General features: G+C 40.5%; 1 protein-coding gene across 1 annotated transcript in view; it reads right to left on the minus strand.

Annotated features, from left to right (window-relative positions):
* LOC110500333 (tumor necrosis factor ligand superfamily member 10) overlaps positions 1–25,943 on the minus strand; it is an 87,430-nt gene that overhangs the window by 38,513 nt on the left and 22,974 nt on the right. Inside the window, exon 2 of the mRNA XM_021577646.3 lies at positions 19,012–19,161. Coding sequence (XP_021433321.2) covers positions 19,012–19,161 — 150 coding nt within the window. The remainder of the gene's footprint in view (positions 1–19,011; positions 19,162–25,943) is intronic.

Here is a 25,943-nt window from a genome sequence, read left to right on the forward strand (position 1 = left end):
GGATGACCGCGGCAGCTTTCCAATCCTTGGGGATCTCAGATGATACGAAGGAAGGTTGAACAGGCTGGTAATAGGGGTTGCGACAATGGCGGCGGACAGTTTCAGAAATAGAGGGTCCAGATTGTCAAGCCCAACTGATTTGTATGGGTCCAGGTTTTGCAGCTCTTTCAGAACATCTGCTATCTGGATTTGGGTAAAGGAGAAGCTAGGGAGGCTTGGTCGAGTAGATGCGGGGGGGGGGGGGGGCGGAGCTGTTGGCCGAGGATGGAGTAGCCAGGAGGAAGGCATGGCCAGCCGTTGAGAAATGCTCGTTGAAGTTTTCGATTATCACGGATTTATCGGTGGTGACCGTGTTACCTAGCCTCAGTGCAGTGGGAAGCTGGGAGGAGGTGCTCGTGTTGTCCATGGACTTTACAGAAGTGTCCCAGAACTTTTGGGAGCTACAGGATGCAAATTTCTGCGTGAAAAAGCTGGCCTTTGCTTTCCTGACTGACTGCGTGTGTTGGTTCCTGACTTCCCTGAACAGTTGCATATCGCGGGGACTATTCAATGCTATTGCAGTCCACCACAGGATGTTTTTGTGCTGGTCGAGGGCAGTCACGTCTGGAGTGAACCAAGGGCTATATCTGTTCTTAGTTCTGCATTTTTTGAACGGAGCATGCTTGTCTAAGATGGTGAGGAAGTTACTTTTAAAGAATGACCAGGCATCCTCAACTGACGGGATGAGGTCAATATCCTTCCAGGATACCCGGGCCAGGTCGATTAGAAAGGCCTGCTCGCAGAATTCTTTTAGAGAGCGTTTGACAGTGATGAGGGGTGGTCGTTTGACCGCGGACTCGTAGCGGACACAGGAAATGAGGCAGTGATCGCTGAGATCCTGATTGTAGACAGCAGACGTGTATTTGGAGGGCAAGTTGGTCAGGATAATGTCTATTAGGCTGCCCATGTTTACGGATTTAGGGTTGTACCTGGTGGGTTCCTTGATGATTTGTGTGAGATTGAGGGCATCTAGCTTAGATTGTAGGACTGCTGGGGTGTTAAGCATATCCCAGTTTAGGTCACCTAACAGAACAAACTCTGAAGCTAGATCAATTCACATTTGGTGTCCAGGACACAGCTGGGAGCTGAGGGGGGTCGGTAGCAGGCGGCAACAGTGAGAGACTTATTTCTGGAGAGATTATTTTTTTTTAATTAGAAGTTCGAACTGTTTGGGCATAGACCTGGAAAGTATGACAGAACTTTGCAGGCTAACTCATCCCCCTTTGGCAGTTCTATCTTGACGTAAAGTGTTATAGTTGGGTATGGAAATCTCAGAATTTTTGGTGGCCTTGCTAAGCCAGGATTCAGACACGGCAAGGACATCAGGGTTGGCAGAGTGTGCTAAAGCAGTGAGTAAAACTAAATTTAGGGAGGAGGCTTCTGATGTTGACATGCATGACACCAAGGCTTTTTCGATCACAGAAGTCTAGGGACATGCAGGGCCTGGGTTTACCTCCACATCACCGGAGGAACAGAGAAGGAGTAGGATGAGGGTGCGGCTAAAGGCTATCAAAACTGGTCGCCTAGAGCGTTGGGGACAAAGAATAGAAGGAGCAGATTTCTGGGTGTGGTAGAATATATTCAGGGCATATTGTGCAGACAGGGGTATGGTGGTGGGTGATGATAAGAGAGGTTGTATTTTTTTATTATTATTATTATTTTTTTTACCTTTATTTAACCAGGCAAGTCAGTTAAGAACAAATTCTTATTTTCAATGACGGCCTAGGAACAGTGGGTTAACTGCCTGTTCAGGGGCAGAACGACAGATTTGTACCTTGTCAGCTCAGGGGTTTGATCTTGCAACCTTCCGGTTACTAGTCCAACGCTCTAACCACTAGGCTACCCTGCCGCCCGTATCTCTGGACATATCTCTGGTTATAATGGGTGAGGTCACCACATGTGTGGGAGGTGGGACAAAGGAGGTATCAGAGGTATGAGGACAATGATAACTAACCTGAACAACAGTATACAAGGCCTATTTATATTTGAGAGAGACATACCACAAGGAATAAAGTAATCACAGGTCTTGATTGGGAGAGCTAGCTAAAACAACAGGTGAGACAACAACAGCTAGTCAGCTAACACAAGAACAGCAGGTAAAATGGCGATGACTAGGCAGAGAGAGTCGGATTAACTACACACAGAGCCTGAGTTCGCGGCTGGGGCCGACAGATAAAACATAAATAAAACAGAATGGAGTACCGTGATTAATGGACAGTCCAGCAGGCATCAGCTATGTAGCCAAGTGATCATAGTGTCCAGGGGGCAGCAGTAGATGGAACAGGGAAGCCGCCACAACGCTAGTGCGCGGGCGACACGGCGTTTAAAGTTAGTAGCCCGGGGGTGGTAGGGGGGTCTGCTCAGACAGAGGCCGGTTGAAGGCACCGCGGATGGAGTATTCGTCGGCAGACCAGACGTGGTGGTGCAGCGGGGCGCCGCGTCGACAGACAATCCAAGCCAGATGGCAAAAGAGGCATTGTAGAATTTTGTTTGCTAGCCGGGAGATGTGCCTGGCTCACGTCTAACTGGTGCTAGCTTTGTGGCAGTGGTGTTAGCCACTATAGCCAATCGGTAGCAAAGGTGATCCGGTGCCAAGGTCCAGAGTTTACAGCAAGGATCCGGTGGAGTATTGGGCTCTAGCCGTGTATGAGTGGGGTTCGGGTGAACAGCTGAGTAGGCCGGGGGGTGGGCCTCAGGGATAGCGTTGGTACTGGGTGCCACGGAGGGTGCAGGCTAGCTGTGAAGATTAGAAGTAGTGGCCCAGGGATTACTGAGCCTGCAGGAGGAAGGGTTCCACATGAGGGAGGAGGATGTCTTCCCTGTAACGCACAGCATTGAGATTGCCTGCAACGACAACAAGCTCAATCTGATGATGCTGTGACACACCGCCCCACACCATGACAGAACCTCCACCTCCAAAATCGATCCTGTTCCAGAGTACAGGCCTCGGTATAACTCTCATTCCTTCAACGATAAACGCAAATCCGACCATCACCCCTGGTAAGACTAAACCGCGACTCGTCAGTGAAGAGCACTTTTTGCCAGCCCTGTCTGGTCCAGCAATGGTGGGTTTGTGCCCATAGGCAACGTTGTTGCCGGGGATGTCTGGTGAGGAGCTGCCTACAATAGGCCCACAAGCACTCAGTCCAGTCTCTCTCAGCCTATTGTGGACAGTCTGAGCACTGATGGAGGGATTGTGTGTTCCTGGTGTAACTCGGGCAGTTGTTGTTGCCATCCTGTACCTGTCTGTCCCACAGGTGTGATTTTCAGATGTACTGATGTTGTTACACGTGATCTACCACTGCGAGGACGATCAGCTGTCCATCCTGTTTCCCTGTAACGCTGTCTTAGGCGTCTCACATTGCAATTTTTTACCCTGGCCACATCTGCAGTCCTCATGCCTTCTTGCAGCATGCCTAAGGTACGTTCACGCAGATGAGTCAGTAGAAAGGTCTCTTTTGTGTCCTTAGTTTTCCGAACTGTGACCTTAATTGCCTACCGTCTGTAAACTGTTAGTGTCTTAATGACCGTTCCACAGGTTATGTTCATTAATTGATTATGGTTCATTGAACAAGCATGGGAAACAGTGTTGACCTCTTGAAGCTAGGGGGCACTATTTTTATGTTTGGAAAAACAACGTTCCCAAAGTAAACGGCCTATTTCTCAGGACCAGATGCATATAATTGACAGATTAGGATAGAAAACACTCAAAAGTTTCCAAAACTGTCAAAATATTGTCTGAGTATAACAGAACTGATATTGCAGCTGAAACCCTGAGGAAAATCAAACCAGGAAGTGGCTTCTATTTTGAAAACATGTTCCATAGCCTGCCTTTGCTCCATTTAAAAGGATATCAACCAGATTCCTTTTCCTATCGCTTCCTCAAGGTGTCAACAGTCTTTAGACATAGTTTCAGGCTTTTTTTTTGAAAAATAAGTGAGAAAGATAACATTGCGTCATTGTATGGCCGGGTGCCAGCAACGTTTTGTTTGGCGCAACAGAGTTTGGGCAGCCATTGCCTTTCCCTCTCCTACTGAAAAGAACAGTTGTGGTTGATATATTATTGATTATATATTTTAAAAACAACCTGAGGATTGATTATAAAAAATGTTTGACATGTTTCTATGGACATTACGGATATTATTTGGAATTTTCATCTGCGTTGTCGTGACTGCTCTTTCCTGTGGATTTCTGAACATAACACGCCAAACAAACGGAGGTATTTTGGATATAAAATAATCTTTATGGAACAAAAGGAACATTTATTGTGTAACTGGGAGTCTCGTGAGTGAAAACATCCGAAGATCAAAGGTAAATTATTAATTAGATTGCTTTTCTGATTTTCGTGACCAAGCTACTTGATGCTTGTTGTACATCATGTTTTGTCGAGCGATCGATAAACTTACACAAACGCTTGGATTGCTTTCGCTGTAAAGCATATTTTCTGACACGACAGGTGGATTAACAAAAGGCTAAACTGTGTTTTGCTACTTTGCACTTGTGATTTCATGAATATAAATATTTTTAGTAATATTATTTGAATGTGGCGCTATGCAATTCAGTGGTTGTTGATGACAATTATCCCGCTACAGGGATGGGTAGCGTCAAGAAGTTAAAACACTTCACAATGAAGATCTGTGAAGTTATTTGGATTTTTACAAATGATCTATGAAAGACAGGGTCCAGAAAAAGGGACATTTCTTTTCATGATGAGTATATATTAATCATATATTGAACTGCATCCATCTATTCTGACAACAATGTCTTACTGTACGTCATTGAATTTTTTGTCAAATATAACCTATTTTTAAAACCTCTTATGAAGTTAGTTTTGAAGCATAAACTGGGAATTTGATATTTTTAACAAATATTATAAATGTCTGTTTCATATCTGCAAAGTAATTAACACGCTGTCAGTTCCACTTTAAGGGCGTTGCATAGAGCCCTTAAACGTTCCTTAGGTAAGGGCATAATGTCAAATGTGCAATGAAATGGCAGAATTCAGATATGACCTCATTGTTTTGGCACTATCCACTGAGTTTGTAAACTAAGGAGCGCGACATGGTTCAATGTGCCAATAAATCAGCACAAAATACCTTTTCGGTTTTTCACACTGCCTGCGTCTTGAAGCTAAAATTGGGATCATGTATTCTCAGCTAATGTCCTTATAAAAAAATAGTAACGGAGAGCAATGTACAATACAGTTTTCAAGAGGGGAAGTATGGTTTTACAAGTACCTACTTTTCTTCTCCAAGAACTTGGGCTACAATACAGTGCGTGCAGTCAGGCAGATGTTCATTCTGAAAGAGACATTGTGTAGCCTCAGGGGGTTCACTTTGGACAAGCTCAGTCTCATACATCGCTAATCCAAGTCAATTAAGAGGCACATATATTCACATGCACACGCGTGCATGCACAAACAAATATATACATGCACACTATCCAAGTAAATTTACACCACAAGAAATAAGACATTCCATTTCAACTGGCGACAGGACTGGCATAGAACAATTGTATATTTGTGGTGGAACGGTGACTGTCAGAGTGTGTGTGTCTGTATTGAAGCGGAGAAGTAAGGAAATGAGGGGGATGCAGAAATAATCAGACACCAACACAGATGGGGAATGCCTGTGGTGGTGTCTGTGTTAAGGTAGTGTGTGATACAGACTATGACTCACCATTAAACTCACTGACTCAGTAGAAATCAAGGTAATCTGAACCAAAAGCAGACCTATGTGACCCAGGGTCCATATGTATCAAGCACCTGATTAGGACTGCTGATCTAGGATCTGCCTGTCCATCTAATGTTTTTATCATTGTGATCTAAAGGGCAAAACTGATCTCCGATACAGATGGCCCGAGATCAATGTGACTCATTGTACTACCAGAGATGGCTGATTTAGGTTGTGTTGATCTATGATGGTAAGACTCTGAATGGTGCCCCATATTTTAGGGGCAAGGGCGCTCAACCGAGTGTGTAGTTACGTGTGTATGTGTGGCTTTTGACTGTGTGTGCGCGCATGTTCACATGTACATGTTACGTGGGTGTTGAAAACCCCATTAAATGGAAGACACCATAAAGCTTTATGAAGGATCCCTTAACATGACAGACAGAACTAAATCCAAACACTTTAACCCAATGCTATCAAACCCAATGCGCTCCTCACAGTAAATTTGTGATCTGATTTTTAACACCCACAGTGTTAAATGTAACACTTTCTTAGAAATGATATGTGACCATGTCATACACTGTGAAACTAACACTTTTCAAAGTGTTGATACCAACACCCCAAGAGTCTTGGGTACATAATACCATGGGTGTTATACATTTCAAATCATTGGAGCTGATGCTGTTACACTTTCTCAGTGTTAGGGAATAAAAAAATGTGATGTTACAGTAACTATATATGGGGGTGTTGTTTTAACACTGTAGGGTGTAAATTTGCATTTATTTCCTAAGGTGCCTTTAGAGTGAATTTTAGAGGTACCAGTACAACCCATGACTATGTTTGCTAGTGACAGAGACATGATTGTTGCATTTGATGGCTTTCAACCTGTAGCCTTAACCAAGTGAGTGCCTAAGTGAATATTTTATCATAAATATTTTATTATTTATGACAATACATTTTCCTTTTTTCCTTTTTTTTTTTCTTTTACAATGGTATACTTTGACAGCCTAGCTTTACCCTAACACAGTTGTTTGACACTTCTGGTTTGCAGGCCACATCAGCAAGTCACATTATACTGGCTGAGAAAGTGTCACAGTGGGGCAAAAAAAGTATTTAGTCAGCCACCAATTGTGCAAGTTCTCCCACTTAAAAAGATGAGAGGCCTGTAATTTTCATCATAAGTACACTTCAACTATGACAGACAAAATGAGAAGAAAAGAAATCCAGAAAATCACGTTGTAGGATTTTTTATTTATTTATTTGCAAATTGTGGTGGAACATAATGTGTACTTAACCATAAACATCAATGCCCTTAAAATCAATACACAAGTATATATTTTTAAACCTGCATATTTAGCTAAAAGAAATCCAGGTTAGCAGGCAATATTAACCAGGTGAAATTGTGCCACTTCTCTTGCGTTCACTGCACGCAAAGTCAGGGTATATGCAACAGTTTGGGCCGCCTGGCTCTTTGCAAACTAATTCTCCAGAATTTTACGTAATTATGACATAACATTGAAGGTTGTGCAAAGTAACAGGAATATTTAGACTCATGGATGCCACCCGTTAGATAAAATACGGAACGGAATAAGCGTTTTGTTTTCGAGGTGATAGTTTCCGGATTTGACCTAAGGCTCGAATTTCTGTGTGTTTATTATAGTTAAGTCTATGATTTGATATTTGATAGAGCAGTCTGACTGAGGGGTGGTAGGCAGCAGCAGGCTCGTAATAGTCAAAGGTATACGGTTTAGAGAGAAATAGTCGATGCGTTATAATTCCTGTAATAACTTGCGGCTGAACTTGAAAGGGGTTCCTTCGTTACTTTACCGTTCATGTCTTCCATAGAGAATGTCTTGATCTACTTCAAATAAGGTCTGTTTCGTGCAGCCTTAACCTCTTGAACCTATAGGGGCGCTGTGTCATTATTGGATAAAAAGACGTGCCCGTTTTAAGCGCAATATTTTGTCACGAAAAGATGCTCGACTATGCATGGAATTGACAGCCTTGGAAAGACACAACTCTGACGTCTCCAAAACTGCAAAGATATTATCTGTGCGTGCCCCAGAACTAATGCAACAGGCGAAACCAAGATGATGTTTCATACAGGAAATGCCCCGGATTCTGAAGGCGCTGTGTTCCAATGTCTCCTTATATGGCTGTGAATGCGCCAGGAATGAGCCTGCGCTTTCTGTATATTCCCCGAGGTGTCTGCAGCATTGTGACGTGTTTGTAGGCATATCATTGGAAGATTGACCATAAGAGACTACATTTACCTGGTGTCCCGCCCGGTGTCCTGTGTGCGTAATCAGTAAGTCCATGCGCATTCCATTTCTTCAGAATTGAAAGTAAACTGCCACGATGGATTTTATCGTCGGTAGATATGTGAAAAACACCTTGAGGATTGATTCGAAACATCGTTTGCCATGTTTCTGTCGATATTATGGAGTTAATTTGGAAAAAAGTTCGCGTTTTAATGACTTTTTTTTTTTTTCCCTTACCCAAACGTGATGAACAAAACGGAGTGATTAGTCGACACAAATAATATTTTTTGTAAAAACGGAACATTTGCTATCTAACAGAGTCTCTTCATTGAAAACATTTGAAGTTCTTCAAAGGTAAATTATTTTATTTGAATGCTTTTATGGTTTTTTGTGGAAAATGTTGCATGCTGAATGCTAGGCTTAATGCAATGCTAGGCTATCAATACTCTTACACAAATGCTTGTTTAGCTATGGTTCAAAAGCATATTTTGAAAATCTGAGATGACAGTGTTGTTAACAAAAGGCTAAGCTTGAGAGCAAATGGATTAATTTCATTTCATTAGCCATTTTCATGAATATTTAACGTTGTGTTATGCTAATGAGCTTGCTGATAGATTTACACAATCCTGGATACAGGGGTTTTTTCGTAGCTAAACGTGACGCAGAAAACGGAGCAATTTGTCCTAAACAAATAATCTTTCAGGAAAAACTGAACATTTGCTATCTGAGAGTCTCCTCATTGAAAACATCTGAAGTTCTTCAAAGGTAAATGATTTTATTTGAATGCTTTTCTGTTTTTTTGTGTAAATGTTGCCAGCTGAATGCTAATGCTAAATGCTATGCTAAATGCTACGTTAGCCATCAATACTGTTACACAAATGCTTGTTTTGCAATGGTTGAGAAGCATATTTTGAAAATCTGAGATGACAGTGTTGTTAACAAAAGGCTAAGCTTGAGAGCTAGCATATTTATTTCATTTCATTTGCGATTTTCATGAATAGTTAACGTTGCGTTATGGTAATGAGCTTGAGTCTTGTATTCACGATCCCGGATCCGGGATGGGGAGATCAGAAAGGTTAAACCACCTCGCCGTTTTGAAACCTGTGTAAATCTCACAAGGATAGGGTAACGTTTGTCAAAATATTTTCATAAAGCCACTCTACAAAAAAATGTATCCTCGCTTATATTTAGCCAATATTGATCAGAGGTACCTTGTCCTATGGATATCTACACAGTTAAAAAATTGGCAAGGTGGTGTAAGCCTACACGAAACACAGACCTTATTTTAAGTTAATCTAAAAATATCCTATGGAATAAATGAACGAAGGAACCGCTTTTCAGATTTTGCTAGAAGGTGTCATGGGAATTATGACTCGCACTTTGGTAGTCAATTCTTACCATGTCCATTATTAAAATAGGATTTCCTGCATATAGAAATTACAGTTTTTGTTTTCAACATTCATCACAGGTAACTTAAACTAAATTTTTATTCAAACAGTTGAGAGTATTTGTCTCCTAAGCAGACTCAGTATCATTGTCACTTCAGAGCTGTGTGTGTGTTTTACAGATGGCAGAGAAAAGCAGAACACCAGTGTGGGACGATTTCATGGAATTGGCACCAGGGAAAGCAAGGTGTCTTATTTTTTTTTTTTTTGAAAAATAACATTCCCAAAGTAAATGGCTATTTTTCAGGACCAGATAATAGAATATGCATATAATTGACAGCTTAGGATAGAAAACACTCTAAAGTTTCCAAAACTGTAAAAATATTGTCTGTGAGTATAACAGAACTGATATTGCAGGCGAAAGCAATAAGACTAAATAAGACTAAATAAGACTCTTATTTAGAAACCTCTGCGTTCCTATGCGTCCCTATTGAGCAGTGAAAGGGATATCAACCAGATTCCCTTTTCTATGGCTTCCCTAATGTATCTAGTGTCACAAGACATAGTTTCAGGCTTTTATTTTGAAAAATGAGCGTGAGCGACAACATTGCGTCAGTGGTCAGCTGGTGTCTCTCAGAGTGATTTGTGCGTAATAGACAAATGCGTCCATTGTTTCTCTCGCTCCTACTAAGAAGCCAACTGACGCGGTTGATATATTATCGAATAGATATTTGAAAAACACCTTGAGGATTGATTGTAAAAAAACGTTTGCCATGTTTCTGTCAATATTATGGATCTAATTTGGAATATTTTTCGGCGTTGTCGTGACCGCAGTTTCCGGTGGATTTCTCAACCAAACGTGAAGAACAAACGGAGGTATTTCGGCTATAAAAATAATCTTTATGGAACAAAATGAACATTTGCTGTCTCGTCAGTGAAAACATCCGAAGATCAAAAAAGGTAAACGGTTAATTTGATTGCTTTTCTGATTTTCGTGACAAAGCTTCCTGCTGCTAGCTGGACATAATGCTATGCTAGGCTATCGATAAACTTACACAAATGCATGTCTTGCTTTGGCTGTAAAGCATAATTTCAAAACCTGAGATGACAGGGCGATTAACAAAAGGCTAAACTGTGTTTCACTATATTTCACTCGTGATTTCATGAATATGATTATTTTCTAGTAATATTTTTTGTCCATTGCGTTATGCTAATTAGTGTCAGTTGATGACAATTCTCCTGGATCCTGGATGGGTAGTTCCAAGGAACACCCATCCAAAAGCCCATATGTACTATATTAAGTTAAAATAAAAGTGTTCATTGTTCATTCAGTATTGTTGCAATTGTCATTATTACAAAAATGTGTATATATACATTTAAAAAAATCGTCCGATTAATTGGTATCTGCTTTTTGTTCTCCAATAATCGGTATCGGCGTTGAAAAATCATAATCAATCGACCTCTAATCCAGATTGTCATACCTAGAGTGCCTTGCGAAAGTATTCGGCCCCCTTGAACTTTGCGACCTTTTGCCACATTTCAGGCTTCAAACATAAAGATATAAAACTGTATTTTTTTGTGAAGAATCAACAACAAGTGGGACACAATCATGAAGTGGAACGACATTTATTGGATATTTCTAACTTTTTTAACAAATCAAAAACTGAAAAATTGGGCGTGCAAAATTATTCAGCCCCTTTACTTTCAGTGCAGCAAACTCTCTCCAGAAGTTCTCTGAATGATCTAATGTTGACCTAAATGACTAATGATGACAAATACAATCCACCTGTGTGTAATCAAGTCTCTGTATAAATGCACCTGCACTGTGATAGTCTCAGAGGTCCGTTAAAAGCGCAGAGAGCATCATGAAGAACAAGGAACACACCAGGCAGGTCCGAGATACTGTTGTGAAGAAGTTTAAAGCCGGATTTGGATACAAAAAGATTTCCCAAGCTTTAAACATCCCAAGGAGCACTGCAAACGATAATATTGAAATGGAAGGAGTATCAGACCACTGCAAATCTACCAAGACCTGGCCGTCCCTCTAAACGTTCAGCTCATACAAGGAGAAGACTGATCGAGATGCAGCCAAGAGGCCCATGATCACTCTGGATGAACTGCAGAGATCTACAGCTGAGGTGGGAGACTCTGTCCATAGGACAACAATCAGTCGTATATTGCACAAATCTGGCCTTTATGGAAGAGTGGCAAGAAGAAAGCCATTTCTTAAAGATATCCATAAAAAGTGTTGTTTAAAGTTTGCCACAAGCCACCTGGGAGACACACCAAACATGTGGAAGAAGGTGCTCTGGTCAGATGAAACCAAAATTTAACTTTTTGGCAACAATGCAAAACGTTATGTTTGGCGTAAAAGCAACACAGCTCATCACACTGAACACACCATCCCCACTGTCAAACATGGTGGTGGCAGCATCATGGTTTGGGCCTGCTTTTCTTCAGCAGGGACAGGGAAGATGGTTAAAGTTGATGGGAAGATGGATGGAGCCAAATACAGGACCATTCTGGAAGAAAACCGGATGGAGTCTGCAAAAGACCTGAGACTGGGACGGAGATTTGTCTTCCAACAAGACAATGATCCAAAACATAAAGCAAAATCTACAATGGAATGGTTCAAAAATAAACATATCCAGGTGTTAGAATGGCCAAGTCAAAGTCCAGACCTGAATCCAATCGAGAATCTGTGGAAAGAACTGAAAACTGCTGTTCACAAATGCTCTCCATCCAACCTCACTGATCTCGAGCTGTTTTGCAAGGAGGAATTGGAAAAAATGTCAGTCTCTCGATGTGCAAAACTGATAGAGACATACCCCAAGCGACTTACAGCTGTAATCGCAGCAAAAGTTGGCGCTACAAAGTATTAACTTAAGGGGGCTGAATAATTTTGCACGCCCAATTTTTCAGTTTTTGATTTGTTAAAAAAGTTTGAAATATCCAATAAATGTCGTTCCACTTCATGATTGTGTCCCACTTGATGTTGATTCTTCACAAAAAAATACAGTTTTATATCTTTATGTTTGAAGCCTGAAATGTGGCAAAAGGTCGCAAAGTTCAAGGGGGCCGAATACTTTCGCAAGGCACTGTATATACCAAACTTGTGCCATACCAGGATATGCGGTAATACTGGCACTGAACACAAGGGGCACTGTTCTCGAACTCCACTGATAGCATTGCTATCCTTCGGATTACAGAGTAACAAGTACATGTAACATCCCATAAAGAATGCTAACTAAATGCGAGCGCATTGCAAACATTTTGTACAATTTCTGACCTAAACTATACAAGTTTACAAGTAATTCAAAAATGCTACTCACAGTTTGCTGCAGGCATAAATACAAATTAGCCAGCAAGGCTCCTGATCCAGGAGTGGATTCCTTGCTGTTACCAAGCGAATGCTTGATTTTGGAAGACGCTAACCCTTAGCTAGAAAGCTAACAAGCTACTAAATTAGCAAACCAAATGTTCAACTGCAAAGCATTTAGTACATTTTAGACAGTTAACTTAATAGCTATAAAATATCTATATGGCAAGCATTTAGTTGTGAATTCCATACAGTAATTAGATCACCTGGTGCATGCTGCACAACAATGAGTGACTCAGAAGGCTCCGGTCTCTCGCCTTTGTGTGCTTGTAAACAAACACCACGTGACTGGGGACTTTAAGCTTCATAATAACGTGACCGGTGAAATGAAGAAAGCAATGTTCTTTATCTCCTAACGTATTGCACAACATGACTGCAGGTATTTACTTAATAAATCCTCTTGGTGTTAGGGGGCAGTATTTTCATTTTTGGAAAAAAAACGTTCCCGTTTTAAACGGGATATTTTGTCAGGAAAATATGCTAGAATATGCATATAATTGACAGCTTTGGACAGAAAACACTCTTCCAAAACTGCAAAGATATTGTCTGTGAGTATAACAGAACTGATGTTGCAGGCGAAAGCCTGAGAAACATCCAATCCGGAAGTGCCCCAGGTTTTAAAAGCGCTGCGTTCCAATGACTCCCTATTCAGCTGTGAATGTACCATCAATGAGCTTACGCTTTCTACATATTCCCCAAGGTGTCTACAGCATTGTGACGTAGTTTTACGCATTTCTGTTGAAGAATAGCCGTAGGCGGCCACATTGCGTAAGTGGTCACATGGTGGCTCCGAGAGAGATTCTCGCGTAAAATACAGAGGTAGCCATTACTCCAATCGGTCCTAGTGAAAAACGAATTGTCCCGACGGATATATTATCGAATAGATATTAGAAAAACACCTTGAGGATGGATTCTAAACAACGTTTGCCATGTTTCTGGTCGATATTATGGAGCTAATTTGGAATATTTTTCGGCATTGTGGTGACCGCAATTTCCGGGCGATTTCTCAGCCAAACGTGAAGAACAAACGGAGCTATTTCGCCTACAAAAATAATATTTTGGGAAAAAATGAACTTTGGCTGTCTACCTGGGAGTCTCGTGAGTGAAAACATCCGAAGTTCAAAGGTAAACTATTTAATTTGATTGCTTTTCTGATTTCCGTGACAAGGTTGCCTGCTGCTAGCAAGGCATAATGCTATGCTAGACTATGATAGACTTACACAAATGCTTGTCTAGTGTTGGCTGTAAAGCATATTTTGAAAATCTGACATGACAGGGTGATTAACAAAAGGCTAATAGCTGTGTTCCAATATATTTCACTTGTGATGTTCATGAATAGGAAGATTTTCTAGGAAGATTTATGTCCGTTGCGTTATGCTACTTAGTGTCAGATGATGACAAAGGTCCCATGCACGGGATGGAGTGTCACTACAGGTTAAAAAGTACCTACAAATATTCCAATTTATTTTATAAAAAAACTTCAAAGAAATCGTTTCAATGGTATGAAAAAACATCCGTGGCTTTTTCCAAATACCCCGGTATCCCGTATATACTTTCGTAATAGCTTCTGAATGCACTGTATATATTTACACATAGACTCTGTCCTAACATTTCTATATTTCTTAATTCCATTCTTTTACTTAAGATGTGTGTACTGTTGTGTAATGTTAGATAGAAAAACAAGCATTTCACTACACCAGCAGTAACATCTGCAAAATACATAGCACGTGTAAGCAACCAATAACTGTTGATTTATGTGATAATGAGGTCATTTATTTTTCAAAATCAAAGAGTTAATGTAAATTAACTCAACACAGTCAAGTTAGTGGTGATTCCACTGTGATTCAAATAACACTTAATTTATTCACTGCAGGTGGTGTCGATTTCAATCCCACTGGTGGAAACCCCACTAGAATCAACACTCAAAACCGTTTTTACCCTAACACTTAGATTTAACACCCGTAAATTTGCTGAGCACTCACACAGAATGGAATGTATGTAGAGAACCTTCATGCTGACAGCCAGTGGAATGTTCCCTGAACACCAGTGTTCTTCAAATAAATAGTGGATTGGTCAGCCAATCTGCACCTAGTATTTGGCTCGTCAGTTGTACAATGTATAATTTTTTAACTATTTACCGTTTCAATGTCACACACACACACACACACGGGGAACATTGGCTTCCTCAGACCAATCCACTATTTATTTTTAGAACACAGGTGTGAATCTATATGATTATTTACAGTCCTTCGACTTGGCCGCACAATAGAACTCTGGCGTGATAGAATTCAAAAATTCAATTTTTTTTACAGGTGATGACAAAGGCATAAAATTAATGCCAAGCGTCAGGTCTGGAGGAAACCTGGCACCATCCCTACGGTGAAGCATGGTGGTGGCAGCATCATGCTGTGGGGATATTTTCAACGGCAGGGACTGGGAGACTAGTCAGGATCAAGGGATAGATGAACGGAGAAAAGTAGAGAGATCCTTGATGAAATCCTGCTCCAGAGCGCTCAGGACCTCAGAAGGTGAACATTTGCCCTAGTCTAACAGTACAACTAGCCTAAGCACATAGCCAAGACAACACAGGAGTGGCTTCGGGACAAGTCTCTGAATATCCTTGAGTCACCCAGCCAAAGGCCAGACTTGAACCCGATCGAACATCTCTGGAGAGACCTGAAGATATCTGTGCAGCGACACTCCCCATCCAGCCTGACAGCGCTTAAGAGGATCTGCAGAGAATGCGAGAAACTCCCCAAATACAGGTGTGCCAAGCTTGTAGCGTCATACCTAAGAAAACTTGAGGCTGTAATCGCTGCCAAAGGTTCTTCAACAAAGTACTGAGTAAAGAGTCTGAATACTTGTGTTATTTCTTTTTTTCTTTCTCAAAAACATTTCTTAAACCTGTTTTTGCTTTGTTATTATGGGGTATTGTGTGTAGACTGATAAGAAAAAACATTTAAGATTCATTTTAGAACAAGTCTGTAAACTAACAAAATGTGGAAAAAGTCAAGGGGTCACACGTACTCATACTTTCCAAATGCACTGTACCAAGGTATACTGCTTTGAATATGGAATCTTCTCTCAGCTAACCATTCTATTGGCTGTGCTAGCTATTGGGATGTCCATACACAAGCCTTTAGGCAAAAGTAGTACTTGATTTATTATAAACTGGGTGATTCGAGCCCTAAATGTTGATTGGGTATGACAAAATATTACTTTTTACTCTTCTTATTACATTGATAACCAGTTTATAATGGCAATAAGGCACCTCAGGGGTTTGTGGTATACAGGATGGCCAATATACCACAGCCCCTTGGGCCTTATTGCTTAACTATCTACTGTAGGGATAGGGGACATTAAACATCTGTAGGGATAGGGGGCATAGCCTATATCTGTGAGGTCTTACCTTAGAGATGTATGCCTTGATACCCTTGGCCAGTTTGACGCAGGGCCCTACCTTAGAGATGTACAGTACCAGTCAAAAGTTTGGACACACCTACTCATTCAAGGGTTTTCTTTATTTTTACTATTTTCTACATTGTCCTCAAAACTATGAAATAACACATATGGAATCATGTAGTAACTAAAAAAAGTGTTAAACAAATGAAGATATATTTGAGATTCTTCAAAGTAGACACCCTTTGCCTTTAGGACAGCTTTGCACACTTTTGGCATTCTCTCAACCAGCTTCATGGAGGTAATTACCTGGAATGCATTTCAATTAACCATTGTGTGTTGTTCAGGTCTGTGGGACCAATTTTCAATGTTTACTAAAGTAAAACGTTTTTTTCAACCTGAGACGCATTGGCCTTGGCTCATTTTCTGTGAATAATATGTAAAATAACACATCATCATTTAGTGCACACCCCTACATATTTACATTACATATGTGGTGTTCGGGTCCACTGGACAGAAATAAAAGTGTGGAAAAGTGCGTGTGTAGATGAAAACAAGTAAAAATTAAACAAAAAGGTTTTCTGTGTGCCTTCACTGTCTTCCTCCTCTCTGGGGCCTGCTGTTTCAACATAGCACCAATAACCTGTCTCACTCCCTGCCTGTCTCCCGCTTTTCTCGCACTCTTTACCCTTTGTAGTGTGTGAAATTACACACATGTCTTGCGGGACCCTGCACACTTATTACAATACATTATTTCGATACATTGTAAACAATTCTGTATTTCCCACACTACCACAGCCAGGTGCAAATTGGGGGAGGGACATAACAAATAAATACTTTGCATGTGTGGCTCCTTACCACAATCAATCAGTATGGCTCTTTCGCGATGAGCTGGGCAAGGCATTGGTAAGACCTCAAATCCAGAGGCAACATATCCCAAGGACCCCAGCATCTGCAGCCATCGTGAGGAGGATTCAGGAGGAGGATGCTGGTGCCCCATCCGCCCGACCCACAGAAATAACACCTCCAATACCGGAAGAAAGTGTGGGTGATGTTGTTGCATGTGTTTGTGTCTGACTCTCTTACCTTGGCCTGCAGTAACTGTACATGTGAGTGAGATGTTACTAAAATTCCTGAAGTGTTTTCATCATTCTAGATTGTAGCAACAAGAAGAAGCACTGTGATGTGTGTGGACCCAAGAAGGACAGGAAGACAGTACACATGCATCAAGTGCAAGAAATACATTTGTAACACACACACACAGCAAAACAAATCTGTCCCTCATGTGGTGTGTAGACAGGCCTTAATTTGTGTTCAATGGGGCTCATTTATAATTTCCATAAAATACTGTATGTAAAATGGGTCCTTCCAGTTAGTTCAGTTCCAAGCAATAAACATCAATAGTGATGAAAATACTTGTTCAAGATAAACATGAGATAAACATGACTTATTCTACCGTTGTCTTGATGTTAAGTTTTTTCATTTTAAATAAACGAATAGTGCTTTTATTGATACATTTAATCTGGCAGAGGTAAATGGCAAATATTAACCATGTCTAAATTATTATTTTTTAACCTTTATTTAACTACGCAAGTCAGTTAAGAACAAATTCTTATTTTCAATGACGGCCTAGGAACAGTGGGTTAACTGCCTGTTCAGGGGCAGAACGACAGATTTGTACCTTGCCAGCTCGGGGGTTTGAACTTGCAACCTTCCGGTTACTAGTCCAACGCTCTAACCACTAGGCTACCCTGCCGCCCCCAAATAGCTTGTAATTGATATCAGTCAACATCTCGTTATGGCTGTATTGTTTTAAAAACCCAATAAATGTTGTGTGTCCATCAGACACGCGAACATTGGGTAATTAACAAAAACATGGAAAAAACACAAGAGTTAACAGGCGTGCGCTTTGATAAAAGTTAATTTGTGGAATTTCTTTCCTTCTCAATGCGTTTGAGCCATTTCAGTTGTGTTGTGACAAGGTAGATAGACCTATTTGGTAAAATACCAAGTCCATATTAGGGCAAGAACAGCTCAAATAAGCAAAGTCATGAAGGTGCGGGAAATTCCAATAACTTTGAACATTTCTTCAAGTGCAGTCAAAAAAACCATTAAAATGCTATGGTGAAATTGGCTCTCATGAGGACCGCCACATGAAAGGAAGACCCAGAGGTATCTCTGCAGCAGAAGATAAGTTCATTAGACTTATCAGCCTCAGAAATTACATCCCAAATAAATGCTTCACAGTTCAAGTTACAGACACATCTCAACATCAACTGTTCAGAGGAGACTGCATGAATTCGATTTGCTGCAAAGAAACCACCAATAAAGGACCAATAAAAAGAAGAGACTTGCTTGGGCCAAGAAACACGAGCAATGGACATTAGACCAGTGGAAATATGTCCTTTGGTCTGATGAGTCCAAATTTGAGATTTTTGGTTCCAAACGCCATGTCTTTGTGAGACGCAGAGTAGATGAACAGATCATCTCCACATATGTGGTTCCCACCGTGAAGCATGAATGTTGGAAAAGCATTCCAGGTGAAGCTGGTTTAGAGAATGCAGAGCGTGTGCAAAGCTGTCATCAAGGCAAAGGGTAGCTATTTGAAGAATCTCAAATATATTTTGATGTATTTATCACTTTTTTGGTTACTACTTGATTCCATATATGTTATTTCATAGTTTTGATGTTGTCACTATTATTCTACAATGTAGAAAATAGTAAAAATAAAGAAAAATCCTTGAATGAGTAGGTGTGTCCAAACTTTTGACTGGTACTGTAGGTTTTGATGCCCTCGGCCAGTTTGATGCAGGGTCCTATTGTAGTGCACTATCCAGGGAATAGGTTGCCATTGAGCACTACATTTGTGTTCTTCTTACCTTAGAGATGTAAGCCTTGATGCCCTCGGCCAGTTTGATGCAGGGCTCTCCAAACAGCTGAGCCAGGTTCTCTGGGATGTCTTGGTCTTTATCCAGAGCATTTAACAGACTGAGACACTTCAGCTCCTCTGTTACTCCCTGGCTACGCACCTACAGGGAGGAAATAATATAAAAACTTGGGTTACGAGAGATAGTGTTATAGTGTTATAAGCGTACGTAGCAGTAACAAAGCATTTGGCAGACTGATACACTTCAACTGCTCTGTAACGCCCTGGCGTTTAAAAAAAAAAAGTTTATTTAACCTGGCAAGTCAGTTAAGAACAAATTCTTATCTAGGAACAGTGGGTTGTGGCCTTGTTCAGAGGCAGAAAGACAGATTTTTAGCTTGTCAGCTCGGGGATTCGATCTAGTAACCTTTCGGTTACTGGCCCAACGCTCTAACCACTAGGCTACCTGCCGCCCCAAAATCACCTGACCTCAAATCCGTGAAGCAAGCCTTCATGGTCGATTTGCTGCAAAGAAACCACCAATAAAGGACCAATAAAAAGAAGAGACTTGCTTGGGCCAAGAAACTCGAGCAATGGACATTAGACCAGTGGAAATAAGTCCTTTGGTCTGATGAGTCCAAATTTGAGATTTTTGCTTCCAAACGCCATGTCTTTGTGAGATGCAGAGTAGATGAACAGATAATCTCCACATATGTGGTTCCCACCGTGAAGCATGGAGGAGGTGTGATGGTGCTTTGCTGGTGACACTGTCTGTGATTTATTTACAATTCAAGGCAAACTTTCGATACGCCATCACATCTGGTTTGCGCTTAGTGGGACTCTCATTTGCTTTTCAACAGGATAATTAACCATCACACATCCAGGCTGTGTAAGGGCTATTTGACCTGGAATGCGATGCATCTACAGGGAGGAGAGAATAGAAAAGACTTAGCGACATAAAGCCATATAAGCAATGCATAGAGTGATATAAAGCATTCAACAGGCAGAAACTTTAGCTCCTCTGTTAAGCCCTGGCTACGCACCTACAGGGAAGGAACAAAGAAAACATATTTTCGGAGAGGTAGTGTAAGTGTTATAAGTGTGACATATGGCATTCATAGGTACTTTGAATGTCACAATCAATGAGAGATTGCGTCGATGATGGCAGACCGAGAACAAGATTGTAATAAAGGATCGGTCATTTTATGAATGTTAGTGCTTTCATTATGTCTGGAATGTGTCATCCTTAACAACAGTTTCAATGTCATTCACAGACTGCTTAACTAGCGGTTGGATTCTCCTGGAATGAACTCGAACATACACCCATATCCCAGATATCTAATAGGCCAATAAACCAACCACTCCTCCAGGGCACACAGGAAATACTCAAATTTCTCTCCTTTCTTCCTCTCTTTTGGTCTTTCTCTCTATCTGAGACTCAGACTCATTCTATCCCCCACTCAGATCCCTGCAGTTAATTTCTGTATTACGTTTGCGTCTGTGTGTAATTTGTGTGTAATTGAGTGTGTGTGTAATTTGTGGCCAGGGGTACGGAACTGCTCAGCATCACGCATATTCTCTCAGACATATTGTTGACGTTTGAATGGTTCTCTATCCTCCTAATAAAGGGGGAGTGAGGGAGGAGAGGGGGACATGGGAGTGATTCCTCACGAAACCCAATCAAGAACAAAAAAGACCTATGGATTATATTTCATGAAAATTCCCCAAATCATGATTAGTAATTGTTGACATACAGTGGGGCAAAATAGTATTTAGTCAGCCACAAATTGTGCAAGTTCTCCCACTTAAAAAGATGAGAGGCGCCTGTAATTTTCAGACAAAATGAGAATAGTTTTTCTCCAGAAAATCACATTGTAGGATTTTTAATGAATTTATTTGCAAATTATGGTGTAAAGTAAGTATTTGGTCAATAACAAAAGTTTCTCAATACTTTGTTATATACCCTTTGTTGGCAATGACAGAGGTCAAATGTTTTCTGTAAGTCTTCACAAGGTTTTCACACACTGTTGCTGGTATTTTGGTCCATTCCTCCATGCAGATCTCCTCTAGAGCAGTGATGTTTTGGGGCTGTTGCTGGGCAACAGACTTTCAACTCCCTCCAAACACTTTCTATGGGGTTGAGATCTGGAGACTGGCTAGGCCACTCCAGGACCTTGAAATGCTTCTTACGAAGCCACTCCTTCGTTGCCCGGGCGGTGTGTTTGGGATCATTGTCATGGTGAAAGACCCAGCCACGTTTCATCTTCAATGCCCTTGCTGATGGAAGGAGGTTTTCACTCAAAATCTCACGATACATGGCCCCATTCATTCTTTCCTTTACACGGATCAGTCGTCCTGGTCCCTTTGCAGAAAAACAGCCCCCAAAGCATGATGTTTCCACCCCCCATGCTTCACAGTAGGTATGGTGTTCTTTGGATGCAACTCAGCATTCTTTGTCCTCCAAACACGACGAGTTGAGTTTTTACCAAAAAGTTATATTTTGGTTTCATCCGACCATATGACATTCTCCCAATCTTCTTCTGGATCATCCAAATGCTCTCTAGCAAACTTCAGACGGGCCTGGACATGTACTGGCTTAAGCAGGGGGACACGTCTGGCACTGCAGGATTTGAGTCCCTGGCGGCGTAGTGTATTACTGATGGTAGGCTTTGTTACTTTGGTCCCAGCTCTCTGCAGGTCATTCACTAGGTCCCCCTGTGTGGTTCTGGGATTTTTGCTCACCGTTCTTGTGATCATTTTGACCCCACGGAGTGAGGTCTTGCGTGGAGCCCCAGAGCGAGGGAGATTATCAGTGGTCTTGTATGTCTTCCATTTCCTAATAATTGCTCCCACAGTTGAATTCTTCAAACCAAGCTGCTTACCTATTGCAGATTCAGTCTTCCCAGCCTGGTGCAGGTCTACAATTTTGTTTCTGGTGTCCTTTGACAGCTCTTTGGTCTTGGCCATAGTGGAGTTTGGAGTGTGACTGTTTGAGGTTGTGGACAGTTGTCTTTTATACTGATAACAAGTTCAAACAGGTGCCATTAATACAGGTAACGAGTGGAGGACAGAGGAGCCTCTTAAAGAAGAAGTTACAGGTCTGTGAGAGCCAGAAATCTTGCTTGTTTGTAGGTGACCAAATACTTATTTTCCACCATAATTTGCAAATAAATTCATTAAAAATCCTACGATTTTCTGGATTTTTTCCCCTCATTTTGTCTGTCATAGTTGAAGTGTACCTATGATGAAAATTACAGGCCTCTCTCATCTTTAAGTGGGAGAACTTGCACAATTGGTGGCTGACTAAATACAGTATATACAGTGGGGCAAAAAAGTATCTAAACGCATAATTGGGAAATAATTGATAAAAATGTGTATATTTATGACATTTTGGCCTTTCCAGGACTCCATAATGTTTCATCTGTTTTTGATTTCAAGAAAACGTTTTATTTTACATTAATTTGACGCGTACCAAAACAGGGTGGGATCATTCTACAGTGGTCCCTGCAGAGTACACTCAAACCACAGTGACTAGAATGTATTAAGAACGCGCAGCTTCAATTGACCCAACAGTCAGCGTTTGAGCTGGCAACACTGTTTTTTACAAACATTTTGCGCAAACAATCCTTACAAATGTGACCATTTTATTTTTGGATGCAATGTTCAGACATCCACAGACGTGGAAACCGTAAAATGTAGGCCACATTAGTCCTAGTGCTAACTGAGGAAAGATTGACTTAACACAAGCGGTCATATTCAACTAACTCTCGGCTGACAGAAACCATAATATTAATTAGACAATAGAAATTACGGGTGAGCTTACCATTGATCAAAATCATTTCATATAACTCTTTCCAAAAATAGAAAGTAATCCGATGGGTAGTTTGTGGACACCGCCATGTTTCATTTTTCTGTTCAACCAAAGATAAGATGAGACTAGATGAGTTTGATCTGTTTGTAGTATGCATGTTGAAGGGGGTGTGTCATCTACCATCACTCACTTCCCATCATTCACTTACGGAAGTTTACTCGAAAGATGAGTGAATCATCCCTCACCTCATTTTGTTATAACATCTTTGGTTCAACAGACGTTTACGTGACAACCAGAATGCATTGTATAATGTCAACAAACATGGTGCCCCACATACCTGGCATTCCTAGGCCATCCTTAGCATTAGGTCATCATAATCAGTACAACCTTCAAAAAATTATTTTACACACATCATGTGTGTACATTACAATCTATGGATGAATAGGAATGCATGATTTGTCACCAGAACTTGAAAACGTAAATACATTATGAAAACAGTAAATACAGTTGAAGTCGGAAGTTTACATACACTTAGGTTGAAGTCATTAAAACTTGTTTTTCAACCACTCCACAAATTTCTTGTTAACAAACTATAGTTTTGGTAAGTTGGTTAGGACATCTACTTTGTGCATGACACAAGTAATTTTTCCAACAATTGTTTACAGACAGATTATTTCACTTATAATTAACTTTAATGTATGTAAACGTATGTAAACGTCCGACTTCAACTGTACATTATGATCCACACATATATACGGTAGGCTACAATCGAAATGACAAGACGATATACAGAAAATAAAGGACTTCCTTTGATTGGAATGCACACATGTCCAAAGTTATTATTTGTAAGGACAAAAATGAAGGCAATGCGAGTGCCAGCCAGAAAATGTGCCAAGGGGAAAACGTTTGTACTAGACTGTGTAAATGTCTGCATACTTGATCTGGGGAAAGACTAGGGTGTTGCTTGCGCTGTCATCAAAAAGAGTCAAGCCTCAAACAAATTGTCCACAACAGTGAAATGGGCTACATCTTTTTGAAATAATGAGGAGGCGGAACATACCTAAATTCAAACTGTTGTTAGAAAATAAAACTTATTGTAAAATAATTTCAAATTGACAAGTTTAAATATAGCCTATAGATAATTTGCAGGCAGCGTGTGGCTTGGTTTGAGGGCAGGGTGGGTTAACGTTCATGTTGTGTAACAATCACATTTTAGAACAGTTGAGTGCATTCTGACATCACGTTAGAGATATTTGGAACTCACACGTGAAAAGGTTAATTTATGAATAATGAAATATATAAACATAAATATAGAAAATATACCATTTGGATTTGGCAAAATTATCAATATATTGTTTAACATAATATACTCTACAGGTATATCAATGTTCCCGAGTGGGATCCCTGCTAGTTTTAAAGTTTTATCGCCCATTTTATATACAGAAATTGGTATATTAGGCAATGTATCCAATCACAGCCCTCCTTTTACTTGCATCATTGCACATTCTGTAAATCACCAGCAGACGGTGGCCATTTTGAATCCATTTTCACATTCACTCGGTAATGCTTACTTACATTTTCATATGACACAAATGTTTGCTATGTAGCACTTACAGACTAAACACTATGGAGTCTTAAAAGAGGCCCTGGTAAGGCCAAAATTTCACAAATATGCCAACTTTGATAAATTATTTTGTAATTATGCTTTTAGATACATATGTCAAATATATGTCAACAGTGCTTTCTCCAATGGGCTATTCTATGGATTACATTTAGTGAAAATCCTCAAAATCATGGTCTTATTTGTCTGTGTTTCATGAGGAATCACTAGCATAAAACAAGATTCTGGCACATTCTACTTACTGGAAGTATCTGGGTTCTCCAAAACAGTGGCTGGCTGGGCCTCAATCTAATATAGCCAGACATGGGGTGCGTCTCCATACTCTTGACAGTAGCATGAGAGTGCATGGCATGAAAGAGAACGTAAAAGTGGGCTATTGGTGTCTTTGTAGGCCTTCGCCAGACTATTTGTTATTAACCTTTTGAAGCTAGGGGGCACTATTTTTATGTTTGGAAAAATAACGTTCCCAAAGTAAACGGCCTATTTCTCAAGACCAGATGCTAGAATATGCATATAATTGACAGATTAGGATAGAAAACACTCACAAGTTTCCAAAACTGTCAAAATATTGTCTGAGTATAACAGAACTGATATTGCAGGCGAAACCCTGAGGAAAATCTAACCAGGAAGTGGCTTCTATTTTGAAAACTCCATGTTCCATAGCCTGCCTTTGCTCCATTTAAAGGGATATCAACCAGATTGCTTTTCCTATCGCTTCCTCAAGGTGTCAACAGTCTTTAGACATAGTTTCAGGCTTTTATTTTGAAAAATGAGTGAGAAAGATAACATTGCGTCATTGTATGGCCGGGTGCCAGCAGCGTTTTGCTTGGCGCAACAGAGTTTGGGCAGCCATTGCCTTTCCCTCTCCTACTGAAAAAGACAGTTGCGATTGATATATTATCGATTATATATTTTAAAAACAACCTGAGGATTGATTATAAAAAACGTTTGACATGTTTCTGTGGACATTACGGATACTATTTGGAATTTGTCTGCGTTGTCGTGACCGCTCTTTCCTGTGGATTTCTGAACATAACGCACCAAACAAACTGAGGTATTTTGGATATAAAAATAATCTTTATGGAACAAAAGGAACATTTATTGTGTAACTTGGAGTCTCGTGACTGAAAACATCCGAAGATCAAAGGTAAACGATTAATTTGATTGCTTTTCTGATTTTCGTGACCAAGCTACTTGATGCTAGGTGTTCATAATGTTTTGTCGAGCGATCGATAAACTTACACAAACACTTGGATTGCTTTCGCTGGAAAGCATATTTTCAAAATCTGACACGACAGTTGGATTAACAAAATGCTAAACTGTGTTTTGCTATATTGCACTTGTGATTTAATTAATATAAATATTTTTTTTAATATTATTTGAATGTGGCACTATGCAATTCAGCGGTTGTTGATAACAATTATCCCGCTAAAGGGATGGGTAGCGTCAAGAAGTTAACAGATGTTTACAGCAGTGGAGTGGAGACTGCAGTGTGTGCAAGTGTGTGTGTGTG

The sequence above is a fragment of the Oncorhynchus mykiss genome, chromosome 21, assembly GCF_057628025.1.
Source record: "Oncorhynchus mykiss isolate SJ-2025 chromosome 21, ASM5762802v1, whole genome shotgun sequence".
Lineage (NCBI taxonomy): Eukaryota > Metazoa > Chordata > Actinopteri > Salmoniformes > Salmonidae > Oncorhynchus > Oncorhynchus mykiss.